This window comes from Anabrus simplex, chromosome 1 (genome assembly GCF_040414725.1).
Source record: "Anabrus simplex isolate iqAnaSimp1 chromosome 1, ASM4041472v1, whole genome shotgun sequence".
In the NCBI taxonomy this organism is placed as follows: Eukaryota; Metazoa; Arthropoda; class Insecta; order Orthoptera; family Tettigoniidae; genus Anabrus; species Anabrus simplex.
In genome coordinates, this window is record NC_090265.1 from 483,175,987 (window position 1) to 483,193,796 (window position 17,810).

At 40.7% G+C, this 17,810-nt stretch overlaps 2 protein-coding genes across 3 annotated transcripts in view; one reads left to right on the forward strand and one right to left on the reverse strand.

Annotated features, from left to right (window-relative positions):
• The window catches only part of LOC136867476 (alanine--glyoxylate aminotransferase 2, mitochondrial), a 143,490-nt gene extending 136,506 nt beyond the window's left edge, over positions 1-6,984 (forward strand). The window contains exon 10 of the mRNA XM_067144688.2: positions 6,728-6,984. Coding sequence (XP_067000789.2) covers positions 6,728-6,835 — 108 coding nt within the window. The 3' untranslated portion in view covers positions 6,836-6,984. The remainder of the gene's footprint in view (positions 1-6,727) is intronic.
• Positions 1-17,810, reverse strand: part of LOC136867486 (protein maelstrom) — a 156,144-nt gene that overhangs the window by 17,724 nt on the left and 120,610 nt on the right. The gene's annotated exons all lie outside the window — the stretch shown is intronic.

Genomic DNA, 17,810 nt, shown 5'->3' on the forward strand with positions numbered 1-17,810 from the left:
TTACGAGATCAGCTTTCAGTGCAGATGATCTCGGAAAAACTGCAGTCTCCTGCTTTGATGTCAGTCCAGTGTGAGTACTTGAAGGGATTGCCGGGATCTTAACTTGGCCTCTTAAAGCTTGTTTCTGACCATTTAGTCACTAACTCGTATTCCATAAGCCTGCTCTAGGTCGACCAGTAGTGCTTGTGATGTAACTTGGCAGTTTTGGAGAGCCTGTAGAGAGACAAAACGATTCTGCTGTGAGGTTGTTTTCGTTTGGTGGCCTGTACCAGGGCAACTGGCAACACTTCCATTCTTCTCCTGGAAACATTTACACAGATACCAAATTTTATTCTGAACAACCCCAAGCACTCTGGCAACATACCTGTGCAAGTAGCCTTCTTGAAGCAGTGTAAGTACACGAGTTGCTTTGACAACAATTGCTTCCCACTTTGCCTACCCTGGTCTGCACAATCATCCATGAGTTGTAAACACCACATTCCACACAGATCAACCTTCGCACACACTTTGAATTGAGGCACTCGAACCTTTCATCTGACAATGACACCTCCCAAACATCTGGATATCAGTGGAGTCCTCTGTTATGTAACCAGGACATGTTATTGCCATAATAATCCAATACTCATCCCACTATATATTCATACGATGTAGTTAGGAACATCTATAGACATGACCAAATTTCTTTTTTGAACAGTGTATAATACAGTCTAATACATGGACCAGAAAAAAACACACACATTGTAAATATTGAAGGAATTTTGTCTAATTGTGCAATAGACGCAACTTCAGTACTTTTTGTTATATTTCTTGATGGGGAAGGTTATCAGGTATGCGTTGCATTAAAGGAGTATTTAGACTCTGACCCTGTGATCTTCACTTTATCTCTCCTGTAGCTTGATAACTGTTTTTACATTATATACCGCCTGACCAAAAAAAAATTGAAGCACCCACAAGAAATGGTCAGATGTCAATTCGGTGGGTATATAAATGATTAGGAGTTGCAATTCTCTGCGACAGGTAGAATGGCCACCAGAGTGCACTAGTATTGTTCGTATTTAGTGTTGTTATCAGGCCTGGTAGGATACATACAGGATGTGAACAGCGTCAGATGTTGAGTGATCACTGTGAAGGACACAGAGATGTATAAAACAGCGTTATCAGCACCTGACAGTTTGAAAGGGGCCTCATTGTGAGTCTCCATTTGGCCAGCTGGTCGAATCGTGCAATATCTAGATTTGTGGAGCATTCGGATGTGACAGTGGTCCAATATTGGACTGCATGGGAACGTGACGGCAGACATACTCGTCGTCAAGGTTCTGGTCAATCATATCTGACCACCACAAGGGAGAATCGCCGTATTGTGCACCAAGCACATTGTCACCCCTTCACATTTGTGCCTGCCATCCGAGAACAAGTAATGGACTCCCTGCAACATTCTGTGTCATCCCGCACCATTGGTCGGAGACTAGCAGCAGCTGGACTGGGGATCTACAGTCCCATGCGTAGGCGGCCGTTAACACCATGACACAAACGGCTGTGTTTGGCGTGGTGTCGTGACCAGTAAGCATGGACTGCTGATGAATGGAGATGTATAGTCTTCACTGATGAATAGCGGTTTTGCACTACCCTGGATGACCACCGTCTGCGAGTATGGCGGTGACTTGGGGAGAGGTCCTATTCTTCCATGTTTTGGAGACGAACAGCGGTGTTGCTTCTGGCATCACAGTGTGGGGAACCATCAGGTATGACTTCAAGTCACGGGTGTTAGTGATTGAGGGAACTCTGATGGAACAACAGAACATCACTGATATCCTGCATCATGATGTGTTATCTCTCATGCAACAGTGTCATGGTGCCATTTTTCAACAAGACAATGCACATCCACAAACGGCACATGCCTCTCTGAACTGTCTGTGTGATGTTGAGGTACTCCCCATGGCCAGCAAGATCTCTAGATCTGTCCCCAATAGAACATATGTGGGACCAGCATAGACGTCAACTCCATCTCAGTGCCAGTATCCAGGATATCAAAGATCAGTTACAACAGTTGCAAGCCTTAGGAGAGGATACAACAGCTTTATAACACCCATCCCACCCGAATCAGTGCATGCACCCAGGCCAGAGGAAGTGCAAAGTCATACTGATATGTGGGCTCATACTGCCAAGTTCTTTGTAAATTTGATTCGACTTTGTACTCACTGAAATAACATCACATATTCTCTCAATATGCGAAGTTTCATTTTGTTTCTTCCTCCCGTTCTGGGTACTTCAATTTTGTATTACACAATACATTTTATTAAGTGCTTTCTTCATCCAGATACGTTTTCATTTACTTAGGAGTGTATATCTTCAAATGAAATGGATTCCTAAGCATATCTATTTATTTGAAATAATTTTTAAAGAGAAAACATGCTGCTGCCATGAGCCACCTCCTTGGTGGGATATGTTTGTAATGGGCATTACGTTGCAGAACAGTACAAAGATACAGGGAAATTGAACATCTTTCTAGGAGACCAAGATAAGAGGCCGAGAACAGGCTCATCAGCTAGGGATGACCATTTCCTACGATACAAGTTCTCCGTTACCATCATCCCATTGCCGTTGAAATACAAAATCAAACCCAGTAAGTCTGAAGGACGTTCATCAGTCAGAGAGTTGCCTGTAGAAGCTTAGGAGAGGTCCTGAACTCGTCCAACAACATCACATTGCTTCACTGTGTTATGCGACATAACATCGTGACAGGAAGATAAAAGTGGTGTTCACTGACAAGTCTTGATTTTGCCTACGGATACTGGATGGAAAAGAGAGTGGAGAAGGACTTGGGAAAGATATTTCCCCTACACTTTTTTCCCTGGGGGGGGGGGTTCTGTGATGGTGTGGGTAGGAATAAGTTTCATATCAAGGATGGACCTAGTCTTCATGGACCCTTACAGCATGTCAACATGTGGATGAAATCCTTCAGAAGAATGTTATTCCTTTTGCTCCGTTCATTAGTGATGGTTTCTTGCTCATGCATGACAATGTTCACTCACATGTTACCAATTGTTTGCAACCATACTTGAAGTTGGGATTCATGTAATGGTATGGCCTGCTCATAGTCTGGAGCTGAATCCCATTGATGATTTATGAGGAATTGAGAACAACAGTCCACCAGAATTATCTTGACACCCTACAGGACCTATGAGAGGTTCTTGAAGAGGAATGGGAGCAAATTCCACAGGGCAGCATTGCAACACTGAGCATGCTTGAGAGGTTGGAAAACGTGATTAAAGCAAAAAGTAGTAATACACACATTTAAAGATTGGTAAAAGTGTTGGTGAAGTGTAGTGTAGTAAATGAAAAGAAATGCACAAATGGAAGAGGTTTGAGTAGGAAAAACTATTAGAGAATTGTTAAGAGTAGATAGGCATTACGTGATTAACAGGCTTCAGATAATTGAGCCAAAATATGCACCAAAATACACTAAAAATATTGAAATGTGTATAAATCTGATATAAATTAGCATGTTATATAATTAAAAGATACATCTTACACTTCAAACATAGCCAAAATAACAAAAAATTACATACTCTACTACAATAAAATGCTCCAGTTTTGCAATGAAATTCACTAGGCTGTCTAGGAGCTTGCCGCAGTACAGCAGTCCATCCAAAATACGTTGGATGATGTTTTAGAGGGCGATGCAGATGAAAAAGACTGCGGAATGCAGAATCCAACTCAGGATGGCCAGATCGATTGGTGGGCTCTTCAGGCACCATCCTACGACAAGGGACTTCCACTCCCACCGACACCAAGGTCCATCAAATTGCAACTGCTCTCAAGGATCTACTAACCGTTAAACCTGCGGGCAGGGATCACTATGACGCCGCAACCACCCTCTGGGGACTCAGCGCCTGGCCACATTTCGACAACGCCCAAAGAAAATACTTCAACAGAGCAAATCTGCTCTACCTGGCGATGTCTCAGGGGTGAGACATCACCATACAAGTGGACTGCGCAACAGGCGACCAGGTCGCGGTGTTTCCTGAGTGATTCCAGTACCAGCCACCTTCCCGTCAACCAGCGGTCACCCGCACAACCGTCTTCTCTCAGCGTAGAGCACGTTGGGCAGGAAGGAAAGCGAGAAGAAATAGCTCTTTCCTTGTTAGGAGAGATCTGTCGAACCTCGCCTAGACAGCACCCCCGGCAATCCACATTATCACCATTAATCCGGTCCTTGACAGGGTTACCACCCCTTGAAGACAGTGAACAGTAGTGTCTATCTCGAGTGTGTGTTCAGCATCCCGTTGAGGACCAGCAGTCTGTGATTGGTAGTGTTCTTGGAGGTGATTCTAATGTATATAGTCTCATCTAATATTCGTTAATATATTTTGTTTCTAGTATTTAAATTTAAGGTTTTGACCTTGCAGGAGAAATTTTCTCATATTTTGTTTCTTTATGTTGGTGATTAACTTGGCCAGTATTCTGACATTGAGCTATGTTCATGTTTGTATATAAATTATCTATATAATAAAGAGCATAGGGGAGGGGGGTACCTTCTGTACCCCTTCACTTGCCTCCTGCGGCTAACACCCGTGCTGCCTCATCTACACGCATCCCCTCTTAAGCCTATATAAGCGGGGCACAGAGGCAGCTCACCCCTCAGCACTCGTTCAGTAGGACAGAACCCCTTCACAGCCCTTACACTGGAACATACGTCTGGAAGGACACGGCTTGCATACGACTGTTTCAGCACTTTCTCCCTCCTATTCTACCCAAACTATTTTAGAGAAGGAAGAAGTCATTTAATCGCACCCTGTTTTGTGTGCATGTCAACAGCCAATCCATCATTGTTCACCTCGACGAACTGAAGACAATATTTAAAGACAGTTCAATTCATATTGCTGCTGTAAGCGAGAGTTGGCTCCGTAGTTCGATCCCTTCAAGCATGGTTGACATATCGGGCTATGATATTCATAGACATGATCGGACGAATAGACGAGGTGGTAGGGTTGCCCTATATTGCAAATCTATGCTCAAGAGTAGAGTCATTCACAAGCCTACTCGTGCTGTAAAGACTGCCCCTGTATACATACATGTTTGTAAAGGTGTTTGTCAATTCTGTAAAAATACTTGTAGGTGTAGTATATAGGCCTCCTGACACAGTGCGAGATTTCTGTGACTTAGAGGACAGCTTACTGAGACTGCTACCATCATACGAGCACGTGATACTTTTTGGAGACTTTAACACAAATTTATTAACCCAGAACAACGATGCAAAAGATTGTTATAAACTGGGAATGCAAAAATTTGGGAAGTCTAATACAAAATTACTAATTAATTAACATATTTATCAGAGCCCAAGAAAGATGTTAGAAATCGAGTTGAAAGGAAAGAGACCTAGAGGAAGACCGAAGAACATTGGCTGAAAGGTGTAAAGAAGAGCATCAAGGCAAAAGGAGGGAACTGGACGACAGTGAGAGAAGAGAAGTGGTGGATGGACAGAAAACAATGGAGAGGCTTATGTTCCAAGCAGACCCAGCCTCTGGTTGAAAACTGTTCCAGATGATAATGGTGATGAAGCAAATACAAATATTTTGCCCAAATAGAGGAAATATTTCCAAAATCTGATCCATGTCCCAAGTGCACAATTTTTGGTACATTATTTTGAAACTTAGGAATGTCGGTAAGAGAAGTTAAAGAAATATATAGTAGTATTATTTTTGGTTTCAGAGCAATTGCTACATTTTTTAACCATTTTTAGTTATACATTGAACTGTACTTATTTAGCTATAGCTGGCTATAATGATATTAACCAACATCTTGTGATAGTATTCAGAAGTTTAATACTTCTCTTGGTATGTCAAAATAGCTGACTGCTAAGCGTGTATTTGTTTGAGAAACATAATATTTAAACATTTCGGTAATCTATGTTCTGACCTTTAATTGAACTACTTTCTAACTCGGAATCAAATAATGACTTTGAAGATACAATATTCCCAGTGATTGAAGCATGTGTGGTGCAGAATTTTGTATCACAAATTTCTTTTCCAGTAACAGGTGCTTCAAAATTATCATAATACAAGGTAACCCAAAAGTTAGGTGATAATTATTGTTCTAGTGCCTAACATCTAGGTCATCGACCCCAGAGAGTTAAAGAGTGGATAGGTTCAACTGACCCGTAGCCATGGTAATGTACATGTTTATGAAAATAATTCAGCCTAGATTATTTACTGTTTATCTGGAAATACTCTTCACTCGCAAGGTTAATGACTAAAAGGTAAGTCAGGGAATAAAGTCATCTACTGGGACAGTATTAGACAGGCTAACAGCTAATATTCAACAGAAAAAGTTGAAATGGACGGAACAAGACAACATGTATACTGGCATTAGTGAAGCCACATTTGGAAATACTGCATTCTCTGACCAGTAATTGTTCTTTTGTACAGACATAAGCCAACAGAGAAATTGAGTATGGCAATCATAATTCTGAGTGAGTAGAATATGCTAGAAAAGATACCAGACAAGGGGTTTTAGATGACAATGGGATATTTTGGTACATGTAAAGTAATTCAGAGTCTCTCAGATGTTTGCATATGTAGGAAACTGATGTGTATACTCTGAAATTATAACACGACACAGAGTGAATTTGATATCTGACTGCCCTCACCAGAGTCAAACTTTTATACTTAGGCCTACATACCAGCTACATAGTCAGTATTATCTAATGCAATTGTTCATGATTCAGGTGTTTCGTCTGAAGCCTCCAATGTGTATCACCAAAGAAGATGCAGACTTCACAGTTGCTGTATTGGACAGAGCTCTTAAGCAGCACACCCAAAGAAAACTGCAGTAATATTTGGTTGTTACCAAACCAGAAAAGAAAACCTATCATTGTATTAACTATCATTTGATGAAATTGCCGTATATGCCAAAGAAATCTTGCAGCATTTGTAATGAAAAAGACAAATAAAAGAAACTAATCCTATAGAAAGTGAAACAAAACTTTATTTCTTCTCAGTGAGAAACTTATTCATCTTTCTTGTAAGTTAAACATCAATGCCTTTCAATGTTGAGCCTCTAAGTCTCCTTGAGCAACCCAAGTAGAGCAAGAGCTGTGGTCTTTCCTGTATTTCTTAGCATCCAAACAGTGAGTATAAATGTCTCATCAATTCTTCTTTTTCTGCCGAAACACTTTCCATTGGGTTGAAATCACATCTGATGAAATAAAGTTAGCTTAAAATTATCAAACTCTAAGAGTATGGATTGTTATTGGTTATCTAATTACATCATCAAAAGAATAATACATCTGATTTCTGAACCTCTAGCTTTTATTTTTAATAAGTGTTTAGACTTTGGAGTTTTTCTGATCTACTTAAAATTTCTAAAGTTATTCCAGTATTTAAAAGTGGGGACAAAGAATTTCTTTAGAACTATCGTGCAGTCTCAATTGTTTCAATAATTTCTAAAATATTTGAATCACTTTTGTACAATCAACTTAGCAACTATTTTGAAACTTACAATCTCCTATCCGACTGTCAGTTTGGGTTTCGACAAGGTAAATGTACTACTACTGCTGTTCTTGAAATTGATATTAACAGCTTTTGAAAACAAGCAGGCGATTTCTTTGGTGTTATGTGATCTGAGTAAAGCTCTTGATTGTATTAATCATGAAATTTTACTTGCAAAACTTGAGATGTATGGTGTCGAGTATCCCTCGCTGAACATAATTAAGTCATACTTAAATAACAGATATCAGTCTGTCTCAATTAAAAATAGGTATTCCACTTTGAAGAAAATTAAAACTGGTGTGCCACAGGGCTCTGTCCTCGGTCCATTTTTATTCATTCTGGCAGTCAATGATTTACCGCAAAATGTCAAATGTCATGCTCTTATATCGTACGCGGATGATACAACATTAATTACAAAACACCAGAGCATCTCAGGTTTGCATCGGATGTCACAGGAAGGTCTTGCAACTGCAATGCACTGGTTTTCATCCAACAGGCTGTTGTGCAATCAAGATAAAACTCAATTTCTCACACTGGGATTATCCAAAGATATTGAAAGTCAGTCAGTCAAACTTTTGGGTTTTCATATTGATGCCAAATTGAACTGGGAAACACACATAGATCATGTTTGTAAAAAAATATCACGAGTCTCCTATTTGATACGGAAATTGAGGGATTTAGTTAGCAGTGACTACCTAAGGATGGCATATTTTGGTCTCTTCCAGTCACACATTACTTATAGACTGTTATTATGGGGACATTCTTATGTATATAATATTCTTCTAATACAGGAAAAGGTTGTCCGAACAATGTGTAGAGCTGGTGCAATTGACCATTGTCGACCTTTCTTCATTAAGCTTAAAATACTGACAATTATAAATTTGTATATTTATATATCTTTGACATATGTTAAAAACAACATAAATGAATTCAGTACTAGGGAAAACATTCACCTTCATGATACTCAGGATAAAGCAGACATTGACATCCCAATTCACAGGCTGTCAAAAACTGCCCACTCAGATAAAATCAGTTGTTTAAGATTATATAATAAATTACCACATTCTGCACGGTCCACTCCTTTAAGTAATTTTAAAAGAAAAATGTATGATCGGTTAATAGAAAATCCATTTTATAGTACCTCTGAATTCTTAGAAATGCATAATGTTAGTATTAAGTTTTAATACAAGGTGTATGTTCATTTAGCCTTAGTAATATTAAGTACTAAATTATCATCAGTTGACGAAGCCTATTTCATTGTATATGGTCAATGGCAAATAAAGATTCTTGATTCTTGATATGTAAATCCTTAATGGCTGGCAGCCAGGTATTACTTAATTGATAGCCAGTGTCCCTGTTGAAATTGTTAGGATTTCTACGTATTTCCACAGCTTTCCGTATAATCATGGACATATAGTGTCTAGTGAGGGTAAGAGCTCGAGCATCTTGGAACAAGACATCATGACCTGACGATAGAGCGTGCTCAGCTACTGCTGATTTGTCTGGCCGGTTGAGACGAATATTACGTTCATATTCCTTGATATGGGTACCAATGGACCAGCATGTTTGGCCGATGTATACCTTACTGCAAGTACAGGGAATTGCATATACTCCAGGATGTAACAGTGGGGATAATTTGTCCTTGGTTTTACCCAGACTGTGAGCAATTTCAGTGGCGGTGCCAAACACTGTTTTTATATTGTGTTTGCGGAGGACCTTGGCAATTTGATCAGTGTTGTTGTGAATGTAAGGCAAGTAGGCAGTTCCTTTCACTTCTTCCTTCTGTGATCTTTGCTTGGTCATTTCTGTGGGTAGGGCTCTCTGAATCTGCAAATCACTGTAACCATTAAGCTTGAACGTGACTTTGAGCGTGTCCATCTCCACTTGGATATTTGATGACTCACAAATTCGTCTCACCCTCTTGGCGAGTACTGGATGGTGGTGAGAATCTGCATGAAGATAGCAATTTGTGTGGGACAATCATCAATAAGAAACACCAAGTTGATGGCCAATGGAGATTATTACCTAATGATGTGGTATAACGTGAAAGAGAATCAATAACAGATACAGTGCAGAAAATAAGAATTTCCTTTGTTTGTCATGTATTCAGACTGCCAGAAACCTGACTAGTGAAACAGTTATTTAATTACTTCTGGAAAAATAAAACAAAGAACACTTGGCTCACAGAGATCATGAATGATTTAGAAGAATTAAATTTATCAATGTCCTGAATCGGAGGCGAGAAGAGAAGAGAAGAGAATTCTAAGGAATAAACACTTACGATTCAAACTCATAACATCTGAACAAAGGAAGTACACCATTACTGACAACCAAAGGGCAGCCAGGTCCGACAGGATGAAGGAGTTTTGGGAGTGGAAGAAGAATCTGGAAAGCTAACTCTATTTAATACAGGGTGTTTACAAATGAATATCGGAGTTTTAACGCCTTATAATATTGAATACATTAAACTTACAGTTATAAATTAAATGTCAAATGAAAGAGCAACTCAAACAGTTTTATTACGAACTTTACAAATGTTCAATGTGACTACCATTTGTTACACGGCATACATCAAGTCTATAGTAGAGTTCTTCCCAAACATTATTAAGTGTGTCTTAAGTAATCTCAGCAACAACTGCTTCAATCCGGTTTCTTAATTCAGGAAGGTCAGCTGGTAGCGGAGGCATGTACACATGATCCTTGATGAAGCCCCAAAGGAAAAAATCGCATGGCGTTAGGTCGGGAGAACGTGGAGGCCATGCCAAGCAAGTCCTGTCATTGGGGCCCTTGCGGCCTATCCAGCGCTCGGGTACACTGACGTTCAATCAATTGCGTACGTCTTTATGCCAGTGAGGTGGCGCACCATCTTGATGGAAAATGAAGTTCGCTGGCTCATTTTCTTCCAACTGAGGGAAGAGCCATTGCTCTAGTGTATCGAGGTAAGAAGTACCAGTTACCGTACGTTCACCATAAAAGAAAGGCCCATAAACCTTTCGCCGGGATACGGCACAAAAAACATTCACTTTAGGGGAATCTCGTTGCATTTGTACCAACTCGTGAGGATTTTCTGAGCCCCAGATGCGCACATTATGAGTGTTTACATGTCCACTAAGGTGAAAGACCGATTCATCACTGAAAACAACACGATTCATAAACTCATAATCATGTAACAACATGTCATTTGCGAAGTTGGCACGTAATCTGTGGTCTGCCGGCTTTAGAGCCTGTAATAACTGTAAATGGTAAGGACGTAGCAGTAAGCGTTTTCTTACAACTTTCCAAACGGTCGACGCAGGAAGTTGTAATTCACGACTAGCCTTCCGGACTGATTGCTTTGGGCTACGAGTGAATGACTCTCTCACTCGCTCAACAGTCTCTTCACTTAATCTTGGTCGTCCCTTGCTCTTCCCTTTACAAAGGCAACTGATGTCTTCAAACGTATGATACCATCTGCGAATGTTATCATCACTTGGAGGATCACAACCGAACTTAATGCAGAACGCACGTTGCACAGTAACTACAGATTCTGTCTTTGCAAACTGCAAAACACAAAAAGCTTTCTGTTCACTAGTCGCCATCTTTGCTACTACCGCTGTCTAGCGGACTGCGGCGAAACCATTGCACGTACATGCGCACTGGTGCCAACAAACAAAACTGTTCGAGTTGCTCTTTCATTTGACATATAATGTATAACTGTAAGTTTAACATATTCAATATTATAAGGCGTTAAAACTCCAATATTCATTTGTAAACACCCTATACTATTAGACTTTAATGTATGACAAAAGTGGCAAGCAAAATTGAGGAAGGAAAAATTAAAGTGATGATGTCAGCAGATGACTTGTTAGTCTGGAGAGAAAAGGAAGAGGATATCCAGGAACAGTTAGATGCATGGGAAGAGAAGGTGAAACAATACGGAATGAAATTTAATACCAAAAAAGAGCGAGATAGTGATCACAACTAGAAAGAAGGAGAGACCTACGAGAGGGATAATGCTTGGAGGGGAACAGCTCAGGAAGGTAGAGAGTTTCAAGTACCTGGGAAGTATCACAGAGGAAAGTGGAAGAAATGATAAGGAAATAATTGAGTTTGGAAAAAAAAAAAGCAGGAGCATTCCTGAAAAGCGTCAGAAGCCTGGTCTGGGGCAAGGATGTCCCTCAGAGAAGCAAAAGAGTGATATATAGGACGTACTATGTACCTAGTCTGACGTATGCAGCAGAAACTTGGGTAATGAAGCAGAGAGCCATAACTAGGATACAGGTAAGTGAAATAAAATTTCTGAAAAGCAGGATACAAGTGACAAGAATGGACAAGATGAGAAACGAGAAGGTTAGAGATATAGTAAAAGAAGAACCACTACAGAACAGGATAGAGGCATCTAAACTTAGATGGTATGGGCACATGAAGAGAATGACAGAAGAAAGAATACCGACGAGTGTGCGTGAAATGGAGATAACAGGAAAATGACTGAGAGGAAGACCAAGAGACAGGTGGATAAAAGAAGTGGAAGAGTGTGTACAGGGAAGAAGAATGGACTGGACAATAGTGACGAGGGGGAAGTAGTGGGAAGACAAGAGGAGATGGAGAGGCTTATGTTCCAGACAGACTTGGCCAACAACTGGAAACTGCATATGATGACGACGATTATGAACTTAAATTAGATCCCAAACACATTTAAAAAAAAAATGTAACATAGCTTTTAAAATATGCAACACTACTTCAAAGTTATTCTATAACACACATTCTAAATGACAATAGTAAGTATCTGCAATCCTGTATTTACAAATTAAAATATTTCCAATGTAATGCTAGTTACATTGATCAGACAGGAAGAAGTTTTTCAACTCCATATAAAGAACATGTAAACACCAACGAGCACAATTGATTATCAGCGATGAGCAATCGTATGACTGAATATAACCACTCATTTTCTTCTGTAGACCAGGATTTGGATATCAGACACACAGTTAACAAAGGTGCCTTTCTTACTTGAAAGTATCTACATACACCTTGACCACAGAAATAATCCTAACTTCAACCTCAATGAAATTTCAGAGAAAAGTAAATATCCTTTTTGACAAAATAATAAAGATAAATTCACAAAGGGTATGGTAATTAACCATTTAAAACACCCAACAGGCAAGCTGCTCTCCTCCCTTCCCTCTTTCCACCACTTTCCCTCAACAGCAGCAGTTCAAGGCAATTACTCGCTAATACTCATTCAAACGTTAACATAACCTGATGGGGATTCCACTCAGTAGTGCTGGCGGAGGACAAATGAGTACTTGCCTTATTACTTACCCAACTTTTTTTTTCACTCTTGCCATTTATATTTTCATTAGCATACATTTTCATTTTCTTTTTTCTAAAAGCCTTTACTACAGTAGAGCTACAGTATTAAGTCACCACCACTAGGCAACATATTCAATGCTCCGCCTTGAAATTTTCATGGTTAAAAGCACTTTGTCAGGTATTAAGGTCCAACCTTGTACGAAAGAAGAAAGAAAAAATTTTCCTCCAGCGTATTCTTGATCTTTTTACTAACACCGGTTCTTGATTATAATATGTGACCTTCACACTAACACTATTGATCATCATGATTAAGAGGAGATATTCAAGACAAAGAAAGACACTGCATGTTGTTTTTTGTATATTATATATACCATTTAGATTTAAGCGAACAGTCATGATTGTATTGAATAGGCAAACCATTATAAATAAATTCTTATAATGATTTACTGTCATAATAAAAGACAACTGAAAATGGGGAAAGATATATAACAGCTAAGCAAGAGGCCAGGAAAGACGTTGCAGAAGCAAGATCTGATCGCTAAAAGAACCTCTATGCCGCTCTAGATACCAAGAAAGGTGAGAAAAATATCTATCGACTTACTAAAGCTCAAACCAGATCAGCACAGGATATCGAACACTGTGAGTGCATGAAGAATAAAGAAGGTAAAAGACTACAGGTCATCATAGGATATAAATTTCATATTGATCAGAATTAACAAGTACTCCACATTTAATGGGGTAAGAGTGGATCCACCTATTCAATACACAATTATTAATGGCAAAATACACTGACTGACAGAGCAAATGCAACACCAAGAAGGAGTGGTCAGAACTTTATGCCAATTGCAGGGTAGACTGACGTCACTGAGGTATGCTCATGATGTGAAATGCGCCGCTGTGCTGCGCACGTAGCGAACGATAAATGGGACACGGCGTTGGCGAATGGCCCACTTCGTACCGGATTTCTCAGCCGACAGTCATTGTAGAACGTGTTGTCGTGTGCCACAGGACACGTGTATAGCTAAGAATGCCAGGCCGCCGTCAACGGAGGCATTTCCAGCAGACAGACGACTTTACGAGGTGTATGGTGATCGGGCTGAGAAGGGCAGGTTGGTCACTTCGTCAAATCGCAGCCGATACCCATAGGGATGTGTCCACGGTGCAGCGCCTATGGCGAAGATGGTTGGCACAGGGACATGTGGCACGTGCGAGGGGTCCAGGCGCAGCCCGAGTGACATCAGCACGCGAGGATCGGCGCATCCGCCGCCAAGCGGTGGCAGCCCCGCACGCCACGTCAACCGCCATTCTTCAGCATGTGCAAGACACCCTGGCTGTTCCAATATCGACCAGAACAATTTCCCGTTGATTGGTTGAAGGAGGCCTGCACTCCCGGCGTCCGCTCAGAAGACTACCATTGACTCCACAGCATAGACGTGCACGCCTGGCATGGTGCCGGGCTAGAGCAACTTGGATGAGGGAATGGCGGAACGTCGTGTTCTCCGATGAGTCACGCTTCTGTTCTGTCAGTGATAGTCACCGCAGACGAGTGTGGCGTCGGCGTGGAGAAAGGTCAAATCCGGCAGTAACTGTGGAGCGCCCTACCGCTAGACAACGCGGCATCATGGTTTGGGGCGCTATTGCGTATGATTCCACGTCACCTCTAGTGCGTATTCAAGGCACGTTAAATGCCCACCGCTACGTGCAGCATGTGCTGCGGCCGGTGGCACTCCCGTACCTTCAGGGGCTGCCCAATGCTCTGTTTCAGCAGGATAATGCCCGCCCACACACTGCTCGCATCTCCCAACAGGCTCTACGAGGTGTACAGATGCTTCCGTGGCCAGCGTACTCTCCGGATCTCTCACCAATCAACACGTGTGGGATCTCATTGGACGCCGTTTGCAAACTCTGCCCCAGCCTCGTACGGACGACCAACTGTGGCAAATGGTTGACAGAGAATGGAGAACCATCCCTCAGGACACCATCCACACTCTTATTGACTCTGTACCTCGACGTGTTTCTGCGTGCATCGCCGCTCGCGGTGGTCCTACATCCTACTGAGTCAATGCCGTGCGCATTGTGTAACCTGCATATCGGTTTGAAATAAACATCAATTATTCGTCCGTGCCGTCTCTGTTTTTTTCCCCAACTTTCATCCCTTTCGAACCACTCCTCCTTGGTGTTGCATTGTCACTGTCAGTCAGTGTATTATCGCTAAAAAATCAATGGACTAGTTTTGACCTTCCTGTTCAATATTTCACTCAGTGTGGCGCACATTACCATAGTAGAAAGACACCCATTAAGCTGAACGAGAGGGATGGGGGGCGGCAAGTCTCATATAACATACGTCTTATCTTGTCTTTCCTTTTCTTCACTAAACAGCGGTTTGATTCTCCTTTTCTTTCCAGACATCTATTCTGGTTAATAAAAATCGATCCATATTGACAACCACCTACAATCATCTACTGGGCCACTGTATTCAACAGTTCTGGTGTTTATATATGTCACTCTCAGCCAACATTGATATATTGTTAAATATCACATCCTGTAAACATTTATTATAAGTTACTGCAAACAAGGTTATGACTGGTTGTTTTCTGGTTGTATTGTTTTGTTGTACTGACGAAGTGCCATCCAACTTCATAAAATATTACCTTCACACAAAACATTAATATTGTATAGTAACTGACAGATGTTTGTGTTACTCTCTATATCTTTACTACTGATATCAAAGACTTACAAACTTTCAAAGTGTTTTATTTCATCACATATTTTAGATGGTTTTTTTTGCTTTTCTGTTTTTTTTAATGTTGCAATTTTCGTTCACTGTAATCGATGGGGTTGACCTCGTACTGAAAGTCGAAACTAGTCTCATTGATTTTTAATGAGAATATAGCCAATGATATTTTAATGAAAATAGAGTTGTATTGCCATTAATAATTGTGTATTGAATAGGTGGACACACTCTTATCCCATTACACGTTGACTAAAGGACAGGCACAAGATCCTCAAACGCTGGCAACAACATTCTGATGAGATATCTAACAGCACGTTCCCGCAACCATCTATTCTTGAAGGTATCCCAATGGCAGGCCTTATCCCAGAAATCAGATCCAATGAAGTTACCAGTGCTATCAACTGTATGAAGAACAGAAAAGCGCTAGGACTAGATGAACTGCCTGCTGACTTCTGGAAGCTGAGAGAAATACAAGATACTCCAATCAATTGGCTGATAAGTTTTTTCAATATAGTAGTAATCTTTGACTGTATCCCCAGCGAATGATTCACAAGCATCACAGTTCTAATCTTCATAAACAAAGGTGACCTGACAGACCGCTCTAATTACCACCCAATCTGTCTCCTGTTGCAGACCATGAAAATTTGAGAGAATCCTCGACCAGCGCCTGCACAAAATTCTCAAAATTAACACCAACCAGTGCTACTTCGTTTTTGGAGTTGGGTCAACTGACTATCTTCACAACTCCAATGCTCGTAGAGCAACATCGAGAAAAATGACTGTCAATTTATATTGCCTTCCTTGACCTTGAGAAGGTGACCATGTTCCATATCAGTCAATCTGATATGCACTTCGTGACCGTGGTATTCTGGAGCAGCTTATCGCCTGGGCCAAAATTTTATATGGAAGACCAGCAAGCTGATACACTGTGCTGTCTCAACCTCAGACAGCTTCCCCATAAAAGTGACGATGATGATGATGCTTGTTGTTTAAAGAGGCCTAACATCTAGGTCATCAGCACCTAATGGTATGAAATGAGACAAATTTAATGACAATTTATAAGTCCAAAATCATCCACTAACCAGAATTCAAAACAGGAAAGACGAAGAATGAATAGATGGATATGAATTTAAAACAATCAGTGGATCCGACCCGTAATGCCCCACGTTCCCAGAAACTAGCGTTAAACAATAGTATTACTGATACCAACATAAATGGTCCGTTATTGGACATTATAAATTTTCCAGCTAACTCATTCCTGGTTGCCAACGTTTCGTCCCCGTGTGCTAGGCTGGGCTCATCAGTTGGTACCTAGCACACCTACCAAGACCTGGCTAGTGCATACCGTGGAGGCCACTGTGTAGGCTAATTGTAGCCACCGGCAGTGCCAATGCACTATAAGAGACTTTGTCTCCTTATTAAAAATTGATGCCTGCTTGGCCATCAGATGATATAGATGTTGATTCCCCAAAGAGAATCTGAAATATTTTGTTCCGAATGAGTAAATTTATAATACCAATATAAATGGTCCGTTATTGGACATTGGACATTATAAATTTTCCAGCTAACTCATTCCTGGTTGCCAACGTTTCACCCCCGTGTGCTAGGCTGGGCTCATCAGTTGGTACCTGCATTACCAGTTAGTTCTGTGTGAAGTGAATGTTAATAGAATTCCTTTTTGACTTGCAGATTGATATGTAACGATCTATTATGTAGTTTTAGAATAATTTAGATGTGTTTGATTTCAAGTTTTAGATTATTTAATTTTCGAGTAAAACTTCGTCCTTATGGAAGCTCGAATCGACTGGGAAGTATTTGACCCTGTCAAAAATTAAATTAAATTAAATTATGTATTTAGCCGTCGCACTATAGATATGATGTACAGGATTTCAACTGTCAATGAGACTGTCCCCCTCTCGCCTCCCACCCCTAAGAGATAAAAAATCTGGATTGTCATCACTCATTTCAGTGACTCCAAAAATTGTAGATTCGACACTGTTTTTGATTATTTTTATATCTCACTCCCCCCTCACCCTCACCCCAAAGAGGGCTGAACATGAACTTTAAAAAATTTGGAGTGTCACTATTCATTTCAGCGACCTCAAAAAACTATGGATTCGATACTATTCTAGATTATTTTTATACCACCCCCCTCACTCCCTGCCCATAAGGGTGCTAGCGGTGTCTTACCCTCACGCAGTTTGTCTCCTAATACTAATTGATAAGTGTACCAAGTTTGGTGAAATTGCTCTAGTGGTTTAGGAGGAGATATGTCACACACCCACCCACACACA